General features: G+C 37.5%; 1 protein-coding gene across 1 annotated transcript in view; it reads left to right on the top strand.

Moving 5' to 3' along the window:
• The window catches only part of FUBP1 (far upstream element binding protein 1), a 30,161-nt gene extending 5,492 nt beyond the window's left edge, over window positions 1-24,669 (top strand). Inside the window, 19 exon segments of the mRNA XM_081914184.1 lie at window positions 239-280; window positions 6,120-6,159; window positions 7,570-7,619; window positions 7,708-7,779; window positions 8,039-8,096; window positions 8,584-8,746; window positions 8,833-8,931; window positions 9,026-9,127; window positions 9,828-9,930; window positions 10,022-10,122; window positions 11,499-11,640; window positions 12,055-12,215; window positions 12,734-12,885; window positions 13,431-13,510; window positions 13,958-14,083; window positions 16,079-16,153; window positions 19,770-19,915; window positions 22,301-22,341; window positions 22,343-24,669. Of these exon segments, the coding sequence (XP_081770310.1) occupies window positions 239-280; window positions 6,120-6,159; window positions 7,570-7,619; window positions 7,708-7,779; window positions 8,039-8,096; window positions 8,584-8,746; window positions 8,833-8,931; window positions 9,026-9,127; window positions 9,828-9,930; window positions 10,022-10,122; window positions 11,499-11,640; window positions 12,055-12,215; window positions 12,734-12,885; window positions 13,431-13,510; window positions 13,958-14,083; window positions 16,079-16,153; window positions 19,770-19,915; window positions 22,301-22,341; window positions 22,343-22,361 (1,772 nt within the window). The 3' untranslated portion in view covers window positions 22,362-24,669.
• Window positions 24,670-25,510: the final 841 nt, after the last annotated feature.

The raw sequence follows: 25,510 nt of genomic DNA, 5'->3' as shown, positions 1-25,510 counted from the left end.
TTAAACCTTGAACAGTTTATCTGATAAATGGAAGTACTTTGCATTTTTTCCCCCTGACTATACTAACCAAGTGTTAAACATATAAGATTTTTCCTTGTTTAGATGACCTATTCCCTGAAATTTCAAAAACATGCTAAAATGCATTGGACAAGTTGCATTTTGCACTTCTGGAACAACCATTTATTTAAATTGCCTATCTTTGTGACAAAAAACATTTAAAAAAATCTTACTTTTGCAGATCAACCAGAGCCTAAGAAAGTTGCTCCTCCAAATAATGATTGTAAGTATGTTTTTACCTTGTGGTCAGCTCTTAAGTGTACTTGTCAAAGCAAGTGTTTAGTATTGTATTGTATTCTATTCTATTCTATACATAATTATGATATACCAGTGTTTATGTGCACGTAGTGGTTGAGTTCATGCAGCAGAGTTGCTGGGTGGTCTTGTGCCTCTATCCCTAGAAACAGTAATTAGATCTGCAATACAAACCACTTTTGAAACTGCACCACATGTGTTGTATATAGGGATTCTGTTTGTGGGAGAGCTATCTTAAATAGGAGTGGAAGGAGTCTTTCTGAATCAGTCAGTATTTGCTTTTTAAAAACAGAATATTCATATTAATAAAAGGAATATAGTTTTGAAATGAACCAAACGTTAGATAGTTAAAAAGTGGTAGCTGGCAGGGTTTTTTACTCAGGAAGATATGCTGTAATGAGTCAGAACATGTATCCATAGAACAGTATTGTCTTTAGTAACTGTCAGTGGCTGCCCCCAAGGCTTTAGGCAGTAGTTTTTTCCTACTATTGAGATACCATGGGTCTGCTGCCGAGCTTTGGCCCTTACCTCCCTTTAAAAAAAAACCACAACCACTCTATGTATTTATTTAATAAAATCTATACACCATTTGATTGTTTAGAAAATTCAAAAACAGTTTACAAAAGCTAAAACAGTAAAATAAAGAAAAATCTACTACCTTACTTTAAGTTAAATTACAAAAGTTAAAATGCTGAAACAGAATAAAACTCCCTCAGATTTCTAAGCATCTGGGTGAACTTCTCTAAACAGGAATGTTTTTAGCAAGCACTGAAAAGAATACAATGAAGACGCCTTCTTGATCTCAATAGGCAGGGAGTTCCAAAGTGTACGCACTGCCTCACTAAGCCTGATCAAGTTCATACAAATGCAGAACAGATATTATGTGGCATCTGTATTAGTGTCAATTCTGCCGATCAAAGCGATCAAGAGGACACATATTGGGTAGGGCAATCTCGTAAGTAAACTGGTCCCAAGTGATAGTAACATCTTGAACTTGACCCAGTAGCAAATTGACAACCAGGGCAGATCTCTCAGCACAGGTGTTATATGCTGACAAGGCATTATACACTAAACTGTAGCTTCTGTATCAAGCACAAAGGAAACCCCACATAGAGCACGTTGCAATAATCCAGTCTTGGAAGTAACCAACACGTGAGAAGTGAACATAGCATTTGAGCAGTCGTCATGAAGTGATGCAAAAGACAAGCCAGGAGACAGATGTACATTTTCCATAGACAGATTGTTTGTGAGCTGCTAATCCAACATTTTATTACCGCTTTTCAGTTTGTAGCAGCCTTTTATGTAGAAGAAGCAATATGGGAAAGGACATTCTATAGTTTTCTATTATCCCTCTTGAGGATATTTTCTTGCTCAATCCTATCTTCTAATCATGTTTTATATCTTGTTGGGCCCAAATATCCAGTGTAAAAAGGTTAAAAGTAAATTTAGACAGCAGGTTGAATTCAGTGTTGCATCAGAAGTTTGTTTGCGCAAGGTGACTCTGCATGATTTTCACATGTTCTCACATCACACCTTTCTCCTTGGAAAGGTTTTTTTGAGGAGATGCAGGGACCTGTAACAGGGAAGGGATTGAAAGCCCTTTTTTGTGGACAGATGTCAGCTTCTGCAATGTTTGGTCAAAAGCAATGGGGTGGCTGCTTACATGGATTTGGAAGGAGACTATCTGAGTTCTGTTTTTAAATATGCTGCTGCTTTTAATGGAAAACCCCAAATAGAAAAATATGCAAAAATTTCAACAGGAAATTTCTTACTGCATAATTGGTTTCATTATAAGCCTGCAGACTTGTTTAGAGTTCAGTTATAAAAATCTGAACTGGTTAAGTAAGGTTACATTTTTAATGGGTTATAGAATGTTGTAGCCCATTAAAAATGTTATAGAATGGGTTATAGAATGTTGTAGGAGGGGACGTGGGTGGCGCTGTGGGTAAAACCTCAGTGCCTAGGGCTTGCGGATCGCATGGTCGGCGGTTCGAATCCCCGCGGCGGGGTGAGCTCCCATCTTTCAGTTCCAGCTTCTGCCCACCTAGCAGTTCGAAAGCACCCTTAAGTGCAAGTAGATAAATAGGTACTGCTTTATAGCGGGAAGGTAAACGGCGTTTCCGTGTGCTGCGCTGGTGCTGGCTCGCCAGAGCAGCTTCATCACGCTGGCCACGTGACCCGGAAGTGTCTCCGGACAGCGCTGGCCCCCGGCCTCTTAAGTGAGATGGGCGCACAACCCTAGAGTCGGACACGACTGGCCCGTACGGGCAGGGGTATCTCAGAATGTTGTAGATACTGCAGCATGTTCTTTCAATGCATTTGAAATGTGTGCTTCCCATCATGTTTAGAAATACCTTCCATAATAATTGGTTAACACTATGCTGACCTTAACTAGCAATGTACCCAATGAGACAAGTTGTTAAAAGGCATTATAGTATAATCCCATGCCTTGCCTTGTTGTCTGCTGCTTATAATAGAGAATAGAGATATTAAAGCTTATTGAGCAGCTAGGTTCTTTAATGGTGCTTGGGAGACAGGTAGCAATATATGGCTGCAGCATAAAAGGATTGAGCACAGTATCTAGTTGGGGCAAGACGTAGGTTCAGAGTATGGTTTGCATCAATTTGAATTTGTGTATGCACAGTAGGTCTTTGATTTGCCACTCTGCTATGGAATTTAGAGCAGGTTTCTCATATGTGTAGCATTATGAAGGAGAGGGGTGTGGTGAATTTACTAAAAACCATTTTTCCTTCTATTTTTGCCTTCTGAAAGACCAGATAGTTACTTTGGAAATATTTTGTTAGATCCAAAAGGTTCCTTCTTTGTGTGGAAGATGTCTTCTGCTCACTGGAGGACTGTTTTATACTTCATTCCAAAGAGCTCTGTAAGAAAAGTGAAACAACTATGTTCTTACACTTAACCTTTACAGAAGTATCGGTGGAAAGGCATTAGTTTATATTTTCCTATTGTTAATAGTTCATTGTTCCAACCCATAGTTGCAATTATTGTATAGAGCAGCACATCTTTTGGTGTGTGAGAAATGCAGTCTGGAAGCCTGATAAGCACATTAATTAGTCATTCATCAAGGCGTCTCTATCTGTTGGTTAATATTGTGAAATGCACAGAAGTAAAAGCAGCCTAATGTAAAAGTGTTGAGAAACTTGTTTTTAGTACAGTGTTTCTCAAACTTGGGTCCCCAACTGGTGAGCTTGCGGATAGCAGCGTGTTCTGGGGGTCAGGAGAAGCTCAGGTTTGGGGGGGGGGATAAAAAAAAATCTTTATTCCCCCCCCAAAAAAAAAACTAGGTTCAGCCTATGGGCCGGTGCGCCCTATAGGGCGAAAAATACGGTACATAATTACAAACATCACAGAAGTCATAAACAATAAATAAAACACATCAAAATGTACACAACCAAATATTACAGCCCAAGAATCTGTTCCAACAGGTTTTGTAGCTGGAGTCAGTAGTCCACTCCACTCTCCCAGGCCAGATGGGAAAAGGCCAGCAAGGCAGGGTCCAGGCCTGACAGCCAAGATTCTTATTTAAAACAACACAGATAAAAATTAGAAGAGGAACCCTCTGCTGAGCAGCAGCTGCAGTCCTTCTGAAGCCTGTCAAGCCCCGCCCCAAGCCAGGTGGAAAGAGGCCCTCAGCAGGCAGTCCTCTTGGGCAGCTGCAGCATTCTTTAAGAGCCCGTCAGACTACAACTCCCATCATCCCTATGCATGCTATAAACACTCAAATGTTGTAATTCCCTTGTAGGACAGGGTTTCAGCTCCATGATCATCTTGGTTGCCCTTTCTTGAAACTTCCAGCTCTACAATACCCCTTTGTAGTTGTGATGATCAGAACTTTATTTTGAAATTTTATAGCCTGCCTTTCAGCCAAATGATATATGGCATACATATGCATTATAACCAAAATAAGTATATAAAAACAAAACAGTTAACACTTTAGATCATCATGAAAACATACAAACAGCAGCAGGAACAATAAAAACCCCACAGTGCATCTCACCTCTGGCCTCAAGGAAGGTGAACAGGTACACACTATTCCAAGTGCATTTGAATTGAAGGCATTACAATATGGGCTGGTAATGATTTCTAGAATGGAGCTTGCCTTTTTCACAGACTGGAGTCAACAATATGATGTTATGCAAACCTGGCTGCCTCACTTCTCCAGGTCATTTATGAACAAGTATAAAGTGCAAGTCCCAGGATTCATCCTTGAGAGACCACACTTTATGGAACCATCCAATTTATTCCTCAGAAATCCGCCATTCACCTTCCATACAGTAGCGGACAGGTGCCACAATCCTCTAGATCTAGCCCTAGATTTTAAACAGTTGAATATGGACCCTATCAATAATATGCATAACAAAAAAAGTTACTATTGGTAAGGAGCAAAATACAAAATAATAATGGGTTGTATCCAACACTACACCAGCAGAGTTCTGCTTGCTCAACTGACTTCCCCTGCCTCTTCTCTCACCTGTGCCCTACAATCTGTTCTGGAGGGTTCTCCAACCTCCTGGAGAAGGTTTTTAGGGTTAGGGTGCATTGTGGACTACAGGGGAGGAGTGCCATTGTGCGAGTGAACTAGCAGCATTAAAAACAACCCAAAGTATTACAGCTGGAAAGGCTAGCAACAACAGATTAAATCCAATGCTGCTATTACAGGAAGTATCAGCTGCTGTTAAAAAAAAAAAACCAAGGGAAGGTAATTCTATCCAATGCAGTGGCATCAGGGTTCCACTGGCATAACAGGACTTAGGTTTCCTATCTTCTGCCCCATCCATCTGCTCCAGTGGGTTCCCTAAACTCTGGAGCTGATTTTGTGGAAGGGAACAGGAGAGGGACGTTTTCTTGCTAACACTGCAATATCTTGTGCTAGTGAAGCTGCAGTGTTGAACAGAGCCAGTGATATTCTGTTACTAAAGGGGCAAGCCACATGCAACTCGTACCCCTTGCTTCAAAAGAGAGTGGGAGATAGGACTTTGGGTTGGTGATTGTACATATAGTGTGTTACCCCAACACAAAGAAAATCCTAATGCGTGTTTATTGACTACTTATTCATTGGGATAGGAGAAGAAACCTTAAAGGTGAAGGCAAAAATGTTCTGCCCACTGAAGAGACAAGTTCCATTGATCTTACTTCATAATAATGTGCTGTATAAGGGTAGGGAGAGAGGGGGGAAGTTTTACATAAGAGTAGGAAAAACAGTGAGCTTGGTTCTTGCTCTCCTATCCTTGTATTCTTGACCTAATTCATTTCTTCTCAGTTTGTAGCAATCTATAATTTGTCTTTACTTTCTGGCTGGCAGATTATGTCTGTTTTCCATGCATACCAGAGTTTGATATTGATTTGCTATCCAGATATACCTTGTGAAGCCTCAGTCATAGTTTGCTTCTCAGCTATCAGCAAAGTTGGAAGGAAATGGTTACACTGGGCATACGACAGGACAAAAACCTAAGCCTATGTCTCATTGTAGGCTTCTTCAATCATCAATTCATGGTTTGGTTCTCTGTCTGACCTCAGCTATTGTACCCAGTGCTGTATTTCCCCCGTGTGAGATAATTATAGTGCTGTCTTACCCACCTCTATCTGTTGAGTTCAGTGAGGATTACTCCCACTACATGAGTTTAGGATTGTAATTGTAGTTGTGATACTTTGGGTTGAATGGGAGAGATGAAAAAAGTTAATATAAATGCAAATTGTTCATATAGTAGGCTGTGTGTTGCACCCATTGTCATTTATTCCAGAGCATTTAATGGAATTAAAATATTTACTGTATATATTTATTTTAGCCTTTGGAAATCAGATGCCACCCATGCATCAGCAACAGAGGTAGGATACTTTTTTCTGATTCTTCTAAGATGTAACTGTTCGTATTGACTTCTCCCAAAAAATTATAAAAGTACTTCAAAATTGCATATAACAATCCCAAGCAGGAATGACTCCAGTATGTTAATTCATCGACTTTGCAAATTTAATTTGTCCCTTTTGAATAGACCTAAAAACTGCCAGGAAATTTGGATCTGGTGTAACTTTACACCAGTTTAACTTGCATCAGCTTGCTTTATTTCAGCTAATGTGTATAGTATTACTCCCTTACAGTGCTTATATTTGTGCTTATTACGTACCTCTAAGCAAGCATTGTACAGGATTGGATGCTTAGCTGTGTGAGCTACAAATCTGAGCCTTCAAGGCATATTTTAGAAACAGGCAACTGATTAATAATGTAGCATGTGTGTGTGGTTTCTTAGAGTAACCATGCCACTTTCCAAAAAGTATGATTTTTAAAAATATGCCATCCATATTAAACCAACGTTCTCTTACTGCCTTCAGCTAAAATTGAATCAGGATGTTATTCATTACTTTGATGGCAATGTAAGCAAATATGTCATTGCTACTCAGATCTCTTTGAAAATAAGATGCCAGGCAGTTCAGCATGACAGAGAAATCATTGCATCTTTCAAAATAGCTTGGATCAGTAAGGGTGTTACTATGTTTAAGGACAAGAAATAAGGCTTAAATCAGCTTGATAGGGTTCGTTTGAAAAGGTAAATGAAAAGAAGTGTTCATTAGTGAATTTCCTCCTGCATTGTAGGATAGATCATGCATGTAGTTTTATTACATTTCCCCAATCTTTTATTTCTCTTTACATATGCTTTTCATATATTTGCTGTTATTTGTGACTTCTGTATTTAAATTAAAAGTAGACAGGGCTATTTTCTATTTATGTGGACTCAGAGGCATCTCCACCTGACCATGTTTTCTCCTGCATCCCCAGCAAATGGTCACAAATTGTCCATTGCTGTTCTTGTGTGAGCAGAATAGCTCTCCACTCACACAGTGGGGCTTAACCTTCCTCTCCTTCCTCCTACATGCCCCCAAATCTGCTCTTGCATGTTGGGGAAAACCAGAGTAAATTTTAGAGGCATGTAGGAGGATGCAGGATGGAGAAGAGCAAGGTAAAATCCTGTTGCATAAGTGGAAGTCCTCTTGTGCAAACCTCTGCCTTAAATCACATGTAGTGATTATGAAATTCAAATCTATGCAAATTATTGATATTATTGTACCTATTAATTTAAAATAATTGGCTACTGATAAAATTACTATCATTTGTAGGCTTGCAAAACTACAAATCTGGCAAAGGAAAAAAAACTAATAGGAACTAGATAACACAATATAATTCTGAAGTTTATTGAGAGAATTCCAAGCAAGGTACAATATAGTTTTTGTTATTTTTTTCAGGTCTGTAATGACAGAAGAATACAAAGTTCCTGATGGAATGGTTGGATTCAGTAAGTAGTGTAACATTGCTATAAAGTAATTAAAATACACTGAATGCAATTCGTGCAATAATTCTGGTTTGTTTGTCCATTTTTCAAGTAATTGGCAGAGGAGGAGAACAGATTTCTCGCATACAGCAAGAATCTGGATGCAAAATACAGATTGCACCTGGTAACTATTTCATTTCCTGTTCTATTAATGAAAAGTATGGAACACAAGCAAGTAATGTTACAACCAAACCAGTGTTTTTAATTATTTTCCACTCTTTAAGAGAAACTATTTTGGGAACATGTAATGGGTTAAAATTTGGATACATTATGGACAATTGATTTTGAGTACCTTTTGAATGTGTAATTCAGTTAATGCATAATTGCTAGCTACTGATTTCTTTCTTTAGTAGTATTAATTCTGTACTATTTCCATTTTATAGATAGTGGTGGCATGCCTGAAAGATCTTGCATGTTAACTGGAACCCCAGAGTCAGTACAGTAAGTGTTTGCTTAAAACTTTCAAATAGGCTGACGTGTTTTTAATTATGGTTCTATATGTTAAAGAGCATAGTGTACTATGTCAGAAATTACTTTCTGGTGTCCTAGGTGAAGAATGATCATTGTTTAGGCATGGCTAAACTTGTATAGTTTGAGGTCTCCCCCCCCCCCAGGTATATCCAGTACATTTTAACCTACCTTTCTCTTATCTGCACTATTCTGCAGATCTTCATGTTCTGTGTTTTCGATCATCTGCATGCCCTGCCTTTTTCTTTTTGCATCCGTGTTGCTTATACTCAATGACATGTTTCTTGTCCTCCTTCCTAAATGGAAGTGCTGTGGGCACTGTAAAGAGTCACAGATTTTCATTTACTGTTAAGCAGATTACTTGCTTTTCTAGTTAGCCATCACCCATTTTACTCTGCTGTTTGTTCCAGTTATGTTTTTCCCCAGTCTTGCCACTATTATAAATTGTATATTTTTCAAGGTCTGCCAAGAGATTACTTGATCAGATAGTTGAAAAAGGAAGGCCTACGCCAGGATTCCATCATGGGGATGGTCCAGGAAATGCAGTCCAGGAAATTATGATTCCAGCTAGCAAAGCAGGATTAGTTATTGGAAAAGGTGGAGAGACAATAAAGCAACTTCAGGTAAGCTGAAAACAATTAATTTGTGGGCAAATGCATTAAAGTACTAAATTTGCATGATCTGTACAGATTACTTTTGTTGAATATAGGAGAGAGCTGGTGTAAAAATGGTAATGATTCAAGATGGACCACAGAACACTGGAGCAGACAAACCTCTTAGAATCACAGGAGATCCTTACAAAGTTCAAGTAAGATGATATTTTATTTTTAAAAAATAATTTTCCTTTATATAATGTTCCTTTTAAGATTGTTGCATCTGAATTGTACCTCATTCTCTTTTAGCAAGCCAAGGAAATGGTTTTGGACCTAATTCGTGATCAAGGTGGTTTTAGAGAGGTGCGCAATGAATATGGCTCAAGAATAGGAGGAAATGAAGGATTAGATGTGAGTATAATGAGAACATTTTATGAAATGTGACTTTTTCAGAGCACTTCTTTTTCTTCAAATTAGAATAAAGGGCAGGAAAGTATGTAATGAGATGCTTGTATATACTATTAATGTATTTTTTATTTTATTTTTAGCGATTGCTTTCCCCCCTATGTTTTTAGCTGTTTCTGTTTTAACTGTATGCCGCCTTGATTCTTCCAGGAGAAAGGACAGGATATAAATAAAAAGAATAATAACAGATTTTTATTTCATTTTTTGGCCCTTATAAACTTAGCGATGAACTTCTTGGCAATTATTGAACTATTTCTCTAAAACATAATGGTTATGATACTTATGGGTTGTATTAAATATTTTGTTAGAAAAATAGCTTGGAAAGGTTTACAGCAGGCTTCCTCAACCTCTGCCCTCCAGATGTTTTGAGACTACAATTCCCATCATCCCTTTACTAGTCCTGCTAGTTAGGGATCATGGGAGTTGTGGGCCAAAAACATTTGGAGGGCCGAGGTTGAGGAAGCCTGGTGTACAGCTATTAAATTTCCTACTGTTCTCTGACCTTTTGTTAACCTAATCCTTTTCACGGCGGCTTTATTGTGGGTTGCTTGTATGTTTGAGATGTGTCAAAAGTAGTGACCTAAACCTAGATAAATTCTTTTGATTGCTTTGAAACATTCGCTGAAAATTTGTTTTGTTTCTTCAGGTACCAATTCCAAGATTTGCAGTTGGTATTGTAATTGGAAGAAATGGAGAAATGATTAAAAAGATACAGAATGATGCTGGTGTGAGGATACAGTTCAAACCAGGTGAACTGCCTATATGTACATGACATAAAATTCAGAGGTTTTCTCCTAATTTTTAAAGGAAATTTGTTTTAATATTCCATTCCTCTTCCAGATGATGGAACAACTCCAGACAGAATAGCCCAAATCACAGGACCTCCAGACAGATGCCAACATGCAGCAGAAATTATTACGGATCTTCTTCGAAGTGTTCAGGTTGGTTCATAGCTGCTAGGAATGTTTATGAAATCAAGTGGTTTATAAAATATTACTGGGTTTCTTTTAAAATGTATTTGAGTACATTTCTCAACTTCAAAGGAAGTGGGCTAATGGGAGCTTTAGTATTTGTGATAGTTACTTAAATAGCTGTGTTAACAAATTTCTAGCCTTGAAACCAAAAATATCCACTAGCCTACCTATGGTAGCCATTCTGGGTTAAAAGAAAACATCAACTCTGCAAATTGTCAGTGCCTGTTTGTGATTCTTGTTCAACCACTGCAGGGCTACAGAAATCCTCAATCCAGGAAAAAAATACTTTGCAAAATAATTTAATAGTGTGAAATAAGTTATCATCAGTTTCTGGGGTGTGCTTTCATATGTAAAACTGCTGGCATGAGACACTTCAATTCTAGGATTAATGGAACTTTGTCCTTCTAAGCTTTGTGGCATTTGATGGTTTTCAGTGGGATAGATAACTGCTGAGCCTCACCTCAGTGTGGGTTAGCCAACACTGTGTTTGCCAAGCATGGTGTTGCTGATTAGCAGCGTACATAGAAAGATTGTTGACTGAAAGCTGTCATTCTGGGGAAATACAGGCAACATTGATAGGTAAGGTTGTTTGTCAAAGATATGGTTTTCACTGAGGTGATTGTGCTCATCCTGCTTGCGGTCTTCCCATAGATATCTGGTTGATCCTTGGGCGACAGGATGCTTAATAAGATGGGCTATTGGTCTAGTCCATCAGGGTGCCTTTTGTATCCCTAAAGCTATGTCTGCACTGAGTTACTTCAGATTGCAGGTAGAGGCTCATACAAAAAAAAAAAAGCATGTCAAAGAAGGGCTAAGTGTGGACCCTATTCCATGCCATTTATTTGGTATGGAGGTAAATGCACTCCTTTGGTTGCCAGTTGTGAAATATCAGCTCTCCTCCCCCACTATATAGAGCAATACTCATGTCATGTCAATTTGAAGCAGTATACCCTGCGCAGACATTTGCTAGTGGTAGCTATGCTTTTTGTTTCACATCTCTGCCCCAGGTGCACATAAAATGTATGCCATATTTTAGGTAAACCCCTATCCCTTCCTTATCCGTCCCCATGGTTCCTTGGCCCAAATGCTTTTCATTCAGCTGACATTGAGGTATCAGAAGGATCAAAAAAAGTAAAATAGATTCTCCAACGTCTGCAAAAATATTGTTCCTCTTTTTTTTTTTTTTTTTTTTTTTTTTTTTTTTTTTTTTTTAGACATTGGCATATATACACTATGCATTGTATTTTTGTAATTTTGGCAGAGGGAAAATTGCTAGTCTTTTTAGGTTGCAGTAATTTTTGAATTATTTCTGATTTTCTTTTGTGTTATTCATCTCAATCTAGGCTGGCAATCCTGGTGGTCCAGGACCTGGAGGTCGTGGACGAGGTAGAGGTCAGGGCAATTGGAATATGGGACCACCTGGTGGATTGCAAGAATTTAATTTCATTGTCCCGACTGGAAAAACTGGATTAATTATTGGGAAAGGTAATAAACTTGATTTATTTGGCAGATCGCTTTTCTATCTTCTGTTACATTTAAACTGAGATTTTCTAAATGGGGTAGCTGTATTCAATGTTGAGTTATGTGTGACACCATCTTACTGGCATCGATTAGGCACTGGGACTGAGGTGGTAGAAGTGTCACTTTTCCTGGAGGAGCTAGAGAATGTGTGACTTGTACTCCTCCTCCTCCTGAATAGGGCCAGTAAAACAATGGAACAAAAAGGTTCCCACCACAAATTCAGATACAGCCTGAAGTGAATCTGTTCAAGAGGTCTTGCTCTGTTTTAGACTGATAATATTTCTTCAGGGGAGCATAGACTTGTTTAAAATTTCCCTACTCTGTTTCTTTAGGAACTAGCAACAAATTCAGTGCAATAATTTGTACTTTAAATTTCAGGTGGTGAAACTATCAAGAGCATTAGCCAGCAATCTGGTGCTAGAATAGAACTGCAAAGAAACCCACCACCAAATGCAGATCCAAATATGAAATTGTTTACCATCCGGGGAACACCACAGCAGATTGACTATGCTCGCCAGCTCATAGAAGAAAAGATTGGAGTAAGTATTCTGGAAAACCATATTTATTTAGTTGTTATGTAAAGTAAGAGGAAACCAGTTCCTATGATAGTTGTGCAGAAGTTGCCTCATGATGCTAATAGTAAATGGCAGCTTTGGGGGAAATACACAAAATATACCTTGCATTCTTCATGCATTTTCTCACATGTCATAGAGCTATTTGAGTAGCGAATATGTCAAGCTATTTGCCCTAGTACAATTGCTGTTTACCCCATGAACTGTTAGCAGTCAAGGAGCTAGTACTTCTAAGTTTGAATGTCTTCTTAGTCCACTGATTACTGTAAGAAGCTACATGAGAACCAAATAATGTGAGTTCTGTAAAAGTTAGTGTGACTGCAGAATCTTTTTAGAGCAAAGGATTTCCGGAGGGATGGAGAGCTGGAATTCCTTCCCCGAAGGAGATATTTAGAGAAGAGGAGCATTAGTTGGATATTGGAACAAGCTTGTTCTTACAGTTGGTTGATAGCAACTTCATCCATGTCATTTATCTTTGCTTTCAGGGTCCAGTAAATCCTTTGGGGCCACCTGTGCCACATGGACCTCATGGTGTTGTCCCTGGGCCACATGGGCCCCCTGGGCCGCCTCCTGGAGCTCCAATGGGACCTTACAATCCAGCTCCCTATACACCTGGCCCTCCTGGTCCTGCACCTCAGTAAGTAACTTACTCTTAGAAATAAATTTACAAAAGTATCAAATAGAAATCACAAACCCTTTTGCTACTGGGACGGGTTTTGTTTTGTTTTGTTTTGACAGCTACTTAACCACAAAACTGAGCAGATCCCTTCTCCACCTTCACTCTCCTTACTCCCAAACACGGGGCTATATCAGTAGAATTCAGGCCAAAACTTGTTTTTGCTACCTAATAACACATTTTCTAAGTGCTAGTAAATTAACATTTTTATTCACCAAGTAACCAAAAACATTATTGCATAACCCTTTGGTTTCAACCCATTTCCAGGATTGATTTTAATGCATTTGCTACAGTAGTTGCAGCTGCAAATAGCTAATTAGAGCTTTCCCCAGAAATAGGGTGTTCCAGCACTGGGTGGGGAAAGTGCTGTAAATTGGGGGTTCTGTCCCTCCAAGCACCAGTAGCAACCATGTGACTTGTTTAGAAGTCTGAAGTAGCTGCAACTGCTGTGTTTTGTTGCTTTCCATTTCTATTTAATAATGATTGCACATACGCTTCCTCCTTAGTGGCCCTCCAGCACCATATGCTCCGCAAGGATGGGGTAATGCTTATCCACACTGGCAGCCACCGAATCCTCCAGATCCTGGTAAGGAGGAACAATTTTTAAAACTACATATATTCTCGTGTCCAGCCAAGATGGTGTTCGATTGCATTGAGTTCCAAGTTTAAAACGAGATAAAATGGTACATTATTTTTAAAATTCCTAAATATGTTGACTCTGAAACAAATCCTACTGATTTATTGACATTCACTACCAAGGAAGTTTGCATAGGATTGCAATTTGAGTCACGTGACTACAAACTAAATACTGTTGAAAGTTTACGAAATTGACCTGGGCTACTTTGACTTAAAGCAAAATCCTGTGCATGCCATAATGTAAAAGATAAGTGTATTTAGGATTGCAGCCTTGAACCAAAATATGGTTTGTATACGGCCAATTAGACAGGAACTGTGTGACTAAACTATAGCCTATGGAAAATAAAGGAAGCCTACCGAAGATATGTTGAACTTAAATTAATGTTTAATTTCCTAGGTAAGCCAACAGACCCTAATTCAGCAGCATGGGCAGCTTATTATGCTCACTATTATCAGCAGCAAGCACAGCCACCACCTGCAGCTCCGCCTAGTGCACCACCAGCCACTCAGACCAATGGACAAGGTACCCAATCAGTTTTGTAAGATCATTGTATTTGGAGGCTTGGATCCTAAGAACTTTAAGGAAGTTCACTGAAGGAAGGTTTGACTCTTCGAAAAAGCTCTTCAGGGACCTCTCCTGAATAATGTGGGGAAAGGTCTGCTCAATTTGGAGTGATGCTCCCATCCCACATTGTCCATTAAAGAATCTCCAGTCTGCAGAAGAGGCTTTTCAGGGAGGCACAAGTCGGTGGGAGGGAGGGGTGGCAAAATTTCATTTCATGAACTTCCTTGAGTTCATTCAAACTTTGAATCCAGGGCATTGTTTTGACCAGATAGTCTCATATAATCTGAGACACACAGTCTTGCCTCACAAATTCCACCTGAAATTCTGATGGTATAACAAAAATGATCTGTTGCAAAAATGAATGCTAGTTTTCTAAGACTAGAATTGAAAATTGTGTTGAGCACTATGTGGCATGCTGGTGCATTAAGACTAGAGATTTCCAACTTCTGCAAGGGGAATCAGCATAGCCTAGAAAGTGCCTGCTGGATCACGTCCAATCCTCTTTGTTTTCCAAGTCAGTGGCCATCTCTACCTCGAGTTTTTCCTTTTTCTGGCCCTATCATCTTAATCTTACTAGAGCAAAAGTGCCCAGGGCATTGTCAAGGTCTTGGCTACCACTGGATTGCTACTATATCCGTCACCTTTCTTTCTACCCTTCTCCATCCAGTTTCCTTTGCGCTTGATCTCTTATCCTTTTTTTCCTCATTCTTTTCACTATGATAGTGTGGCGAACATTATGTCAGAGGCTGACATGCTGTCACCTATTCACCATTGCAGTTCAGGATTCTAGCCCTGATTTGGCAGTAAACTGTAGTTTGTCATATTATTCAGACAGCTGCATTAAGCTTGGCAAATGCAAATCATGTGTTGGCAAGTCCTGGATTGAAATTCCTGGATCTCTGGATAAGCAGCAAGAAGAATAACGTGAGCCTGAAACTGTTCATGGCTTATTCCTATAGTGCCAGAGCATTGATGTGGCATTGTGTGAATCACACACCTGTTTCTTCCACCGTTCCTTCTATACAGAGATAGGATAAGGCTAGTGTCACACACAGCCATACATACTCAGCTCCTGCTTGGAAGTGCCTTTGGAAGTGCCAAATAGAAAAGAAACCAGTGCTCCAGATACCATATACTAATCTGTGCATTTGGGTAGAAATTTGGCCTGAACAACTTGGTGCATGACAACTTTAGGGTGCCCAAATTTTGACTAGATTTCATCACTAGTGTGCTTGTCGATACCGTTAATAGATCAAAATACTAGCCTTTTAATATACATAATATATTCTACTGTAGTGCTTTTATTTGGTACTACAGCCAACTATCAAACAACTCTTGCAAAAAAACCTGCAATGCATACACATTTTCAGACACATGTGACCATCATATAGACCAGACTTTGTCAAATTGGAATCTGAGGGAGCCTTGGTAGAGCAAAGGAGTGGCTGGGGAAACCCAGCCAGATGGGCGGGGTACAAATAATAAATTATTATTATTTGAGGCAACTCTTAACCAGGCTCCATACAAATCTGTGGAAGGGTTTTTTTGTTACTGACTTTTTGAAGAAAGGACATTTATGGATGTGGGGTGCCCACCAACAGTCATCATGTATGTCCTATGCCTTGAGTCTTTGACTGTAAAAAATACCAGTTTCAGAATCATTGCTTTAAACTACTTGGAAAATGTGTATGTTGTATTTTGCATCAGCTGTATGCTACATTTCAGTGTTGGTATCCTCTGCAGTTCCTAAATAAGTGACTGACACTCACCCATAATGTAATTTTGCTCATTGTGCTGTGAGCTACATTCCAGTTGACCTTGTGGGTTTTTTGGTCTCTTGTCAGCTGTTGACTTCGCATAATGTGTGTAAATTTAAATGCAGAACTATCTCTGCCAGTATTTCTATCCATGTTCGCACAAAAAACTTTTTCTTTCAACTTTCTTTTCATGTAGGAGATCAGCCAAATCCAGCACCAGCAGGGCAGGTAGATTACACCAAGGCATGGGAAGAGTACTATAAAAAAATGGGTATGTTTTACATTTTTATTGATGTGAAAAGGAGGCTTTTATTATTTACTTCTCTAAAAAGCTTTGCTGTTTCATATGCTTTTTTTAAGTAGCAAGACAATTTACTCGGTTGCTCCTGAAATTAAGAACTGGGAGTCTTATGAATACCTCTTCATTATGTATCAAGAAAAGTGGGTTCTCGGGGAATTGCAAGGATAGCTATTTTGCATGAAGTGTAGAGTAACTTAGATTTTATAACCTTAAACATCTCACCATCTTTTTCCCTACCTTGTGGAGTTATCAGTGCTTGATAACAACAGCCATTACACTTAATGACCGTCATCATATCAGATGATGTACGCTGCCAGTAACGAGCATATCTCTAGCTAGCTAAATGGAAAAGTCTGCCACACTTAATAGACACCATCTCACAGTTCTATCATGAGCCAGCATTTCCATTCATGCCAGATGTGTGTCATGACAAGACCCATGTAGTTCTTTCTCCTCTAATGTAGGGACACACCAGAATTCAGTGTCACTGTGCCTGCAAAGAGCAGAGAGGAAAGGTAAAGCTGTACCATGTGAGTTAGGTTGAGGCAGGGACCACAAAAATGTGATTGAGAGAGACTTGAGCCCTTTTGAAATTTCAAGGGACATTAACCATTCTTATAGAATTATCACATCCTGGTTGTTGTTTTTAATGAGCATAATTCAGAAATTTACAATAAATCCCATATATTTCAGACATAAGGTTAGCCAGGTATTCTCAATTAAGGAAATATATGCAGGTCTGACAGGATGCTAAATCTCTTAACGTAGACCAGCCTCATTCTGGTATTTGTGCTTGGGTGTGCCCGTAAATTAAAATTATGTTAATCATTACTCCTGGATTCATTTGATTGTGTGTGTGGCAGAGTGGGGGAAGAGAATAGTGATTGTCACGACTATTCTGCCCTTCTCTTTGTATTGCCATGTTTTTCATTAAAAGCGTGACTGAATCTGAGTTGTGGAGCAGAGATTTTAAAATAGAGTATATGCAGGACTAGTTTTTTCAGTTGGATTTCAAGGAATGCCAAATTAGCTCTTGAGGGCATAATAGCCTTGTTAGTAGATAAAGGTAGGCATTTTCTTGAGTTTAGAGTTCTTCCAAATGTTTTAAATCAGCCTGGCATATATGATCTACAGACTAGTTCAAATACAGCAATTCCATATGATGATTCTCTTAAACTGCTAAGACCCTAGTACTGCTTTCTCAATATTTACAACTTTACCAGTAGTTCTAGTATGAATTAATTCACAGTAACACCCTTGTTTGTGGTTTTCTACTGCTTACTCTGCTGCAAAAATATTCAAACCTTGTTAGAGCAAAATAGAGGTTTGGATCCAGAGACCCAACTGTTTGAGTAGAAAGTGCTTCCCTCAGGTGGAGGGGTATATTGAAAGAAGTAATGCACCCCTATAACCTGGTTTCGGGTAGTTAGACTCTCTAGAATGGCTCTTGAGAACAGAGGGTGGTTGAGTTAATAATACACTCCTGTGGACAAGCAGAAATGCCTTACATGATGCAGTGGGATCTTTGGATCCATTCAAAGATTCTAGTAGTCATATCCAAGGCTATATTTTATGACTGTGACATATTTGTAAAAGTAACTTATTAGCATCACTGCAGGAAATATCTATGCCCTCCACTCCTGAATGTTGCATAGCTTCAGATTCAAAGACTTTTAAGTCCCAATGTATACTATGTGTCGAATAATGTCAGCACCTTGCTGAAGCTAAGCAGTTATGGTGTTTAGATGGGCAACTATCTGTGAATCATATATATCACCTTAAGTTAAATGTCAGAAAATAAAAAATAATAAATTTGCTACTAATAAACCAAGTTGTTCTGTTAGTATAACAATTTCCATTTTGGCAAAATTTTACTACAACTTGGCACTAGTTTTTTGCGTGCATTTCTTGTTCATGTGTCCCCTCAACTCCCTTTGACTATACAGTGATGTATTTAAAAATTATGTAGAATTAATCCTTTCGTGGATCAAGTTAATAACTTGTTTATAGTAAGATATTACAGCATGCATCAATAAATTGAAACAAGATGCTATACTTTAAATATCACATTAATGTTAAACATTACTTCAATATTTCTATTCTGCCATTTTCCTAAGGTGTTCAGTACTTAAAAGATTCCTGAACATTATCCTATATGAGCCGCCTTGATTATTTCAGAAAGAATTAACAGTAGACACTTGGAGGCAGCTTTTTGGTCTGATAAATTACAACTTGCGGAAAAGACACATCAGTATAGCAGTACTTTGCCTTCAGCCATTTTTATCAGTATGGCTGTCCTTATAGTTGGAATTGTCTGATTCCAAAGTAAGATATGAGCCAGTTACAGAACTTTTAATTTAATATGTATGTTCTTATTACCTGAAATTGGGGGCTCATGATATTATATATGAAGCTCAGTAGATGACTTCTATCACATAGGTTAAGCAACTTCACAGAATTCCTTGTGATGCTAAAAGTTTAACTCCATATATCTGATAGTTCTTTGGAGGAATGACAGGATGTGGTGCTTCTAAATCCCTTGAGTTCCTTCTCCCACCATTACATGCCAACTCACTTAGAATGTGTGGGGAAAACATCAAGGACAGGCTTGAATTCTTTTAGTTTTTATTGTGACCCTTTCCTGCTTCAAAATTGCTGACACTTGCAACTTTAAGACTAAAGATCTCGCTTCATTCAGTATAAATATATAATATGCTTCGAAAATCAAATTTTTATTATTTAATTAAAACATACACAATTAATCAGTGAGCTAATTTAAAGGGACCCATGTGGTCACTAGGAATTGACCACCCTGACTCCTCTATGTACTGCATAGGCAGCAATTGAAAAATCTAATGTCGTTAAATGTGTGTTAAACATGAATTGACAGGAAATGCGTTCTTAATTTTTGAAGCAGTGTTGGGAGAAATAATGTTCAAACTTTCTCAGTTTGATACACTTCAGGGCTGGTTCACCTTGTAGGAACACGGCAGTGACTCCTGTGTGCCCACTTTGTAGAATATTGTGTATACGTGCTGTACATTTCCCCACCCACCCCAGCAATACAATTCTCACAGATGGGGCAATAACATGGATCGGGTGGGATAGTTTATGTATGTAACAATATACTTAATATGGAGTGGGACATCTCAGCTATAGATTTCCCCACACACCTGCCGTAAACCTTTGAGGGGTGGGGCTATGAGCCATTCTACAAATGCTGAGCTCAAATGTAGGCATACAGTGCTTAAATCTTTATTTTAAACTGTGGAACAATGTGTAGAAGAAAATATTATACAAATTAGAGATTTAATATTATCTCTCTCTTTGTTTGCACTAAACTTCAAATAAAACAGCAAAGAACTCTTCCACTGTATTCTTGTCTGTAATTTTGGTGTACCTGGGAGCTGTGTTTACATTAAAATGTGGGGGGTTTTGCAGGTCAACAAGGGCAGCCACAAGATTATTCAAAGGCTTGGGAGGAATATTACAAGAAGCAAGGTAATGTTTGTTAGAAACGAGATTATTTTGAGCTTCTTTTGTCCCTTTTATGGCACCAGAGTTGTGTAATGTATGTTTGTTCTAGGTCAGGCAGTTCCAGCTCCAGCCGGAGCCCCACCAGCGGGTCAGCCAGATTATAGTGCAGCGTGGGCTGAATACTATAGACAGCAGGCAGCCTATTATGCCCAGACAAGTCCACAAGGAATGCCACAACATCCTCCAGCACCACAGGTATAACAATCTTGACTTATTTGGCTGATATTTTAGTGATTTATTATTATTTTTTACCTTTATCTCGTGGGGTGTTTTTTGTTTTTTTGCATGTCTCCCACTTTGATATCTTACCTGGAGTATGCATTATTTATCCTGGTAAAAGATAATCCGTAAATTGATTTATGCTCTGTTAACTGGAGTTCTGTCTCTTTCTTTGCATACATTCGATGTTTTTGATCAAAAAATTTCTCCTCCCAGGGTTTTTGAAGCCATGCAGGAAGCCACCACCATTACATTAACCAATTTTTCTTTCTTAAAGGCTTCACTCCTGAGTTAGCACAATTTAAAAAAGATTTTCTTTAACTTTTTGTGTATCTCTTATGTATTTCTTCGCACAGGGCCAATAATAAGAAGTGGACAATACAGTATTTGCTTCATTATGTGGGGGAAAAAAACCTTTGTTAAATGTATGGATGCAGACGCCTTCTTGAAGATCATAATTTTGTTTGGTTTAAAAATAGTGTTTTTGAAAATGTACAAAATATCTATCACTACTGATAGGAGGTAATATTTCTGTGTAGAAATGGAAATTGGTTTGTTTTTAGTACATTAGTGTAGATGTACACATTCCAGCAAATGTATTTGCAACTATTATGTGGTCAATGCTTTGTGATATAAATGTACTTTTTCAATGTATACTTGATCACTTTTAAATGCCTGTTTTGTGCTTTACAATAAATAATATGAAACCTCCTGTGTCGGTAAGTTGGATATGTGGGTACTCTGAGAATTCAAGGGTTTCTTAGTAATGCTGTACATGTACACAATTAAGGTTTTTTTCCTTGAAAGTTTGAGCTTTACATTGGTATTCTCCCTTTGCAGAATAGTTATAGAAGGATCTTTTTCATTACTGTATTTTGCTGTTTAGCATCTTGATATCCTCCTCTTTCTACTTGATTAAAAATTGCATGTACATGCAGATGTTTCTTGACATACTTCTACTGCATTAACAGTTGCATTTTCTTTTTTATCCATGACCACTGTCTCAGACCCATATAGCTGCTATAGTTAACATTTGTTTTTATACATGGTTTAATTCTTTAGTATATTTTTTCAGGCTTGCTATTGAATCGTTCTAAAAGGCAATATGTGCTAAGCAATCGGTTTGCAGCACTTTGCTTAAGAATTCAGTGTAGTAAGGATTATATGCTTTTTAGTTACTAAAACTGCATTTGTGTTAGAAATATGCCATTTGGAGTCTGGGAGTGCTTAACAGAAAAACGTCTTGCAGATGAGCTCTGTTTTAAAATGCTGAAGACTAGTCATTAAGTTATATTTTGAAAAATCTCCATAAAACTTTTTTACTTTTACTAATTCATACTGAAAATTGGTATACTGTTAAAATCCACTGTTTGCTTTTTTTGCATCTATTAGATTACATGCAATACAGTCTGTCTTGCCATTGTCTGTTGAAGTGCAGGTTTGATCCAGCCAGTATAGAACTAGCTCTGTAGGGGTGAGGAGGACTGTGCTGTGTATCATCCTTGATTGTTCCTTCAAGGAGCATTGCACTGTAAGTACATCAGAATGACAAAATGATGAACTGCAACAGTATCTTTTTGTCACTGTTCCACATAATGCAAATGCCATACCTGTGTGAATATTATGTTGGAATAAAATACAGTGCTGATATTTTAGCAAATCATAATTGCTTCTTAATTCAGAAACCTAGGTGTTCATAAATGTATGTGTATGAGCTTAATGGTAAGTATTCTTGAGCTATTTAGCTTTAGCAAAAGAAATTGTCATTTACCTAAGTAATAATTGTTCATTAGGGTTCAAAAATGAGATATATTCAGATAAAAACTTGTGCATTGTTAAAAACAAAAGTTTGAAATGCTTGTCAGGAGGAAGTTGTATTGTCTTCAGTTGTCTGCATTTATTTGGTGATAGAAGTATATGTTAATTTCTAAACCTTTATTAGCCTTATTTTTGGAAAACTATTTTGTTGTTTTGGAGTATACTCTTAGGATGGCTGCAAGAAAAGAACAAAATGAGATCAGAAATGAAGTAGTTTTACTGCACAGATAATTAGAAATGCATTTTGTTGTACTGTAGAATCAGGAGGGAATTATTTTTATCCCAATTTAGGGTAGGATTTAAATTTTGAAAAGACTACTAGGAAGTTATTAAATATATTTAGTGTAGGCTGTAAAGTCTCTAGATCAAATATTTTGCATGATTAGTCTGTAGCTTATTCGAAAATGGTGTAGTTACTAACTAAACAGAGCAACAATTCACCAGATTCTTTATCATTCACCAAATGGAGGCTGTTGATTTTGATTCATTTAAAGTATAAAATCTTTATTAATTGCAAACAGTGCAATTATTTATACTTCACAGTGCCTTCCCAGACCTTCCACCTTAGGTTCTGCTGCAAAAAGCACAGGTAAGCACAACCTAAGGAAGTGTATAAATACATATTTCAGTTTATTAATGTTGTCCCTGTGAGAATTTTTTGTGCTTGTGTATTCAAAAGCAATCTGCCAATATCTTCCCCAAATGTATTCTGCTCTTCATGGTTTCATTCCAATGGAAAGTCTGAAACAATTATTTACATTTCTGGGTAAATGTGTATCTTTATTTTTAAAAGATAAGTGGATTGCTGCAATAATTTTTGAGTAAGTCACTTTTACTATTTTTCCCTCAATAACAGAGTTGTTACAAATGAATATAAAATATTTTTTCAAGATACAGGAAATATTGGTCAGAATTTCAACAGCCTTCACAAATGCTTTTATAATGTTCAAAGGATGCTATACCCAATACTACTTATTCAAGCATACTGTGTGTTTCATTCCCAAGGCAATAACGAATTTTAAGTTATACACCATAAAACATAACCTAGCTTGCTTATTTGATAAAGAAGGGAAATTTAGACTTGAATTTTGCAGAATAGTTGTAGAAAGCATGTATTACCAGTGAAATGTTAACAGTTCAGCAAATCTTTCCTTTTTATAGGAAACTCCTTCCTACTTTGCTATTTCAGCTGAATCGCTGTATATTTTTGCCAGTTTAAATGTTTTGTATATGGCTTATTTAGATAGCTTAACTGGTGCATTTTTTTTCAGTTTAGATAGATGATGCTAAGGCAGTACCATCAGTTTTTTGTTTGTCACTTAATAAAATGCTTTGATTTTATCAAAAGTCCTGCTTTTCTCTGCATCAAAGAAAAATATTCAAAAAACCCTGCCTTCATTTTCACACACAGTGCTGAAGATGCTGCAAGCACCAAATCATAGCTCATAAAATCAGGTCCTGAGATAGTTACTTCCAATAAAGAGGATTCCTTTGAGTGTATGGCCATGATGAGCCGATGAGCATGGACCATAGAAGGGCTCCATGTAGAAGGTAAAATTGGCAAAACAATACCGATTTTAAATGTATCCCATACTTAATGGTGTAGGGTATAATTTGCCTGTTTTAATCGCTTCTCATTCTTTAAAGTGCTATTTGCTTGACCATAAATGTTCCATAATTTGTTATGTGGTAATAATACAAACCATCTATCAAGTTACACTTTGCTGAATAGTCAAGCATAGATAATGTTTTGCATTTCACAACTAAATTAATAGTTGTACTTGAATTCCCTCGAGCCACTTCATATTTTGTTGTAGTTCAACATGTCAGATTTCATTATTATATGAGAACTAGATACGTGCTGAAGAGCTTCATCTCTGTTGGATTTTGTTTCCCCATTTTAAAACAGCTTGTTTTCGCTGCTCAGTTTTTAATATAAACATAGCTTGAAATTTCAAGGGAAGGGATGTAATAGAAACTAGAATGAAATTGTTGGCATAGGGGATTATGCATCTGCTTTCATAATCTTTATACTAAGCATTTTTTTATTTTCATTATCAATTTGCTGGTGGACCTACAGGCATCTTCTTGCACCAAGTGTAGTTTTGGTATTCAGTTTTGTCTGATTTCTGTCAGAAACCTTGCATTGAATCAAAAGGTTCCATTCCATTCATTGAGTTCGAACCTTTATATACATAGTTGCCTCGTTTTCCTTGAGCGGTTCTTGTGTGTGCTATGGCAGGGGGAAAATAAGTGCAAATTTTCCAGTCACAGAATGTTAGGCAGTGAGAGTAATGAATGTTTGGAAAGATGATCTTAATTTCAACTAATAACAATGTTTACAGATCACCCTTCAGTATGTGTGCTGTATAGGATATGTTTTGCTAGTTTAAAAAAGTGATCTTTAGATTCGTGTAAATTGCAGTTATTTTTAGTAACTAGGTAGGCTATATCATTCACCTTTCTGAAAATATTACATCAGCTGCTGAGAAATCTTTCTTTTCATAATCTAGGCAGTAGAAAGAACTTTTCGATTTTTGTTGTGTGTACTAGCAGTTCATAAGGCAAAACATTCGGCCCTACACAATGCAAACAGTAGCTACTCCTTTCCTACTGGTAGTACCCTATGAAAGTCCTGTGTTTATGCAACCTTTATCTTATATGCATGCAAGATGCATTTTCGTCCTAAGATAGTGCTACAGAAACTACCCGTGTAAAAAAAAGAAGATTGTCTTTTAAAGGCTACTGTGATGGGAAGTATCTTAGGGACATGCAGCTTGGACGTGAGGTAAATCAAATGCTTTACAGTATGTTGTGTTGAGCTTGCAATATTGACACTGTATGTACTCATGAATACACATTAATTGTAATGTTTTTGTATAAGTTCTCAATAAATGTAAACTAATGGGTAATTTGTCTCCTGTGGGTTTTTTGGGGTAAGGGGCAGGTACTTAAAGCTTTCAAGTGGAAGAAGAAGTGTTGCCGTTTCTTCCAGTATTTGCAGCTGTGCAAGTATTAAATAAAGAACATACTCAATTTTAGGAACTGAACATATTTATTAACCTTCCAGTTCAGGTACAGAATAAGTCATTTGGTACAACGTAAGGAAGAGACCCAGTTATCTCCTGCATAAAATGTAAATCAGTTGTCCTGATCAATAAAAGTAAGCCAAAATTCCATGGAAGATTATGCAAATTTCTTCCATATCTCTCCATTCCAGCACACATTTTAGTCTATATTGGAGTTCTGTTGGTTGTTTCTCATGTAGCAAAAAGCATGGCTGTAATATCTTGTTATACATACATATTTCTGCATTGTGTCTGGTAAATACTGAGTGAGATGATTCAGTAAATAATTATACAATACGAGATGTAAGTTGAAACATCATTCACTATGATTCTAACACTTCCAACCTGAAAGATACAAATTTGGTTCAATATTCCAAGCAAGATGCTGGACAATGCCTACCATCTAATACAAAACAAATGCAAATGTTTTATTTCAAAGAACATGACATACAACTGTGTGTACACATTTAGTTACATAATCCTGCTTTCAAGCCAATATAATCTTGGTTTAATTTTATTAAAGCATATTAAAGGAAAAGTTGCATTAAACAAAGGCATAACTTAAATAAACCACTACATTATTTTTGGCTACTTAATAGTTTAACCAAAAAAATATACTTTTTGCTCTCAAAGCTTCCAGGACCAAAGAAATAAAGATCATTTTTTTATGTAGTACGAATTAAGT

This window comes from Podarcis melisellensis (genome assembly GCF_964234715.1).
Source record: "Podarcis melisellensis genome assembly, chromosome: 6".
Taxonomy (NCBI): domain Eukaryota; kingdom Metazoa; phylum Chordata; class Lepidosauria; order Squamata; family Lacertidae; genus Podarcis; species Podarcis melisellensis.
The sequence above is the reverse complement of the archived record's forward strand: the minus strand, read 5'-3'. Positions and strand labels throughout refer to the sequence as shown.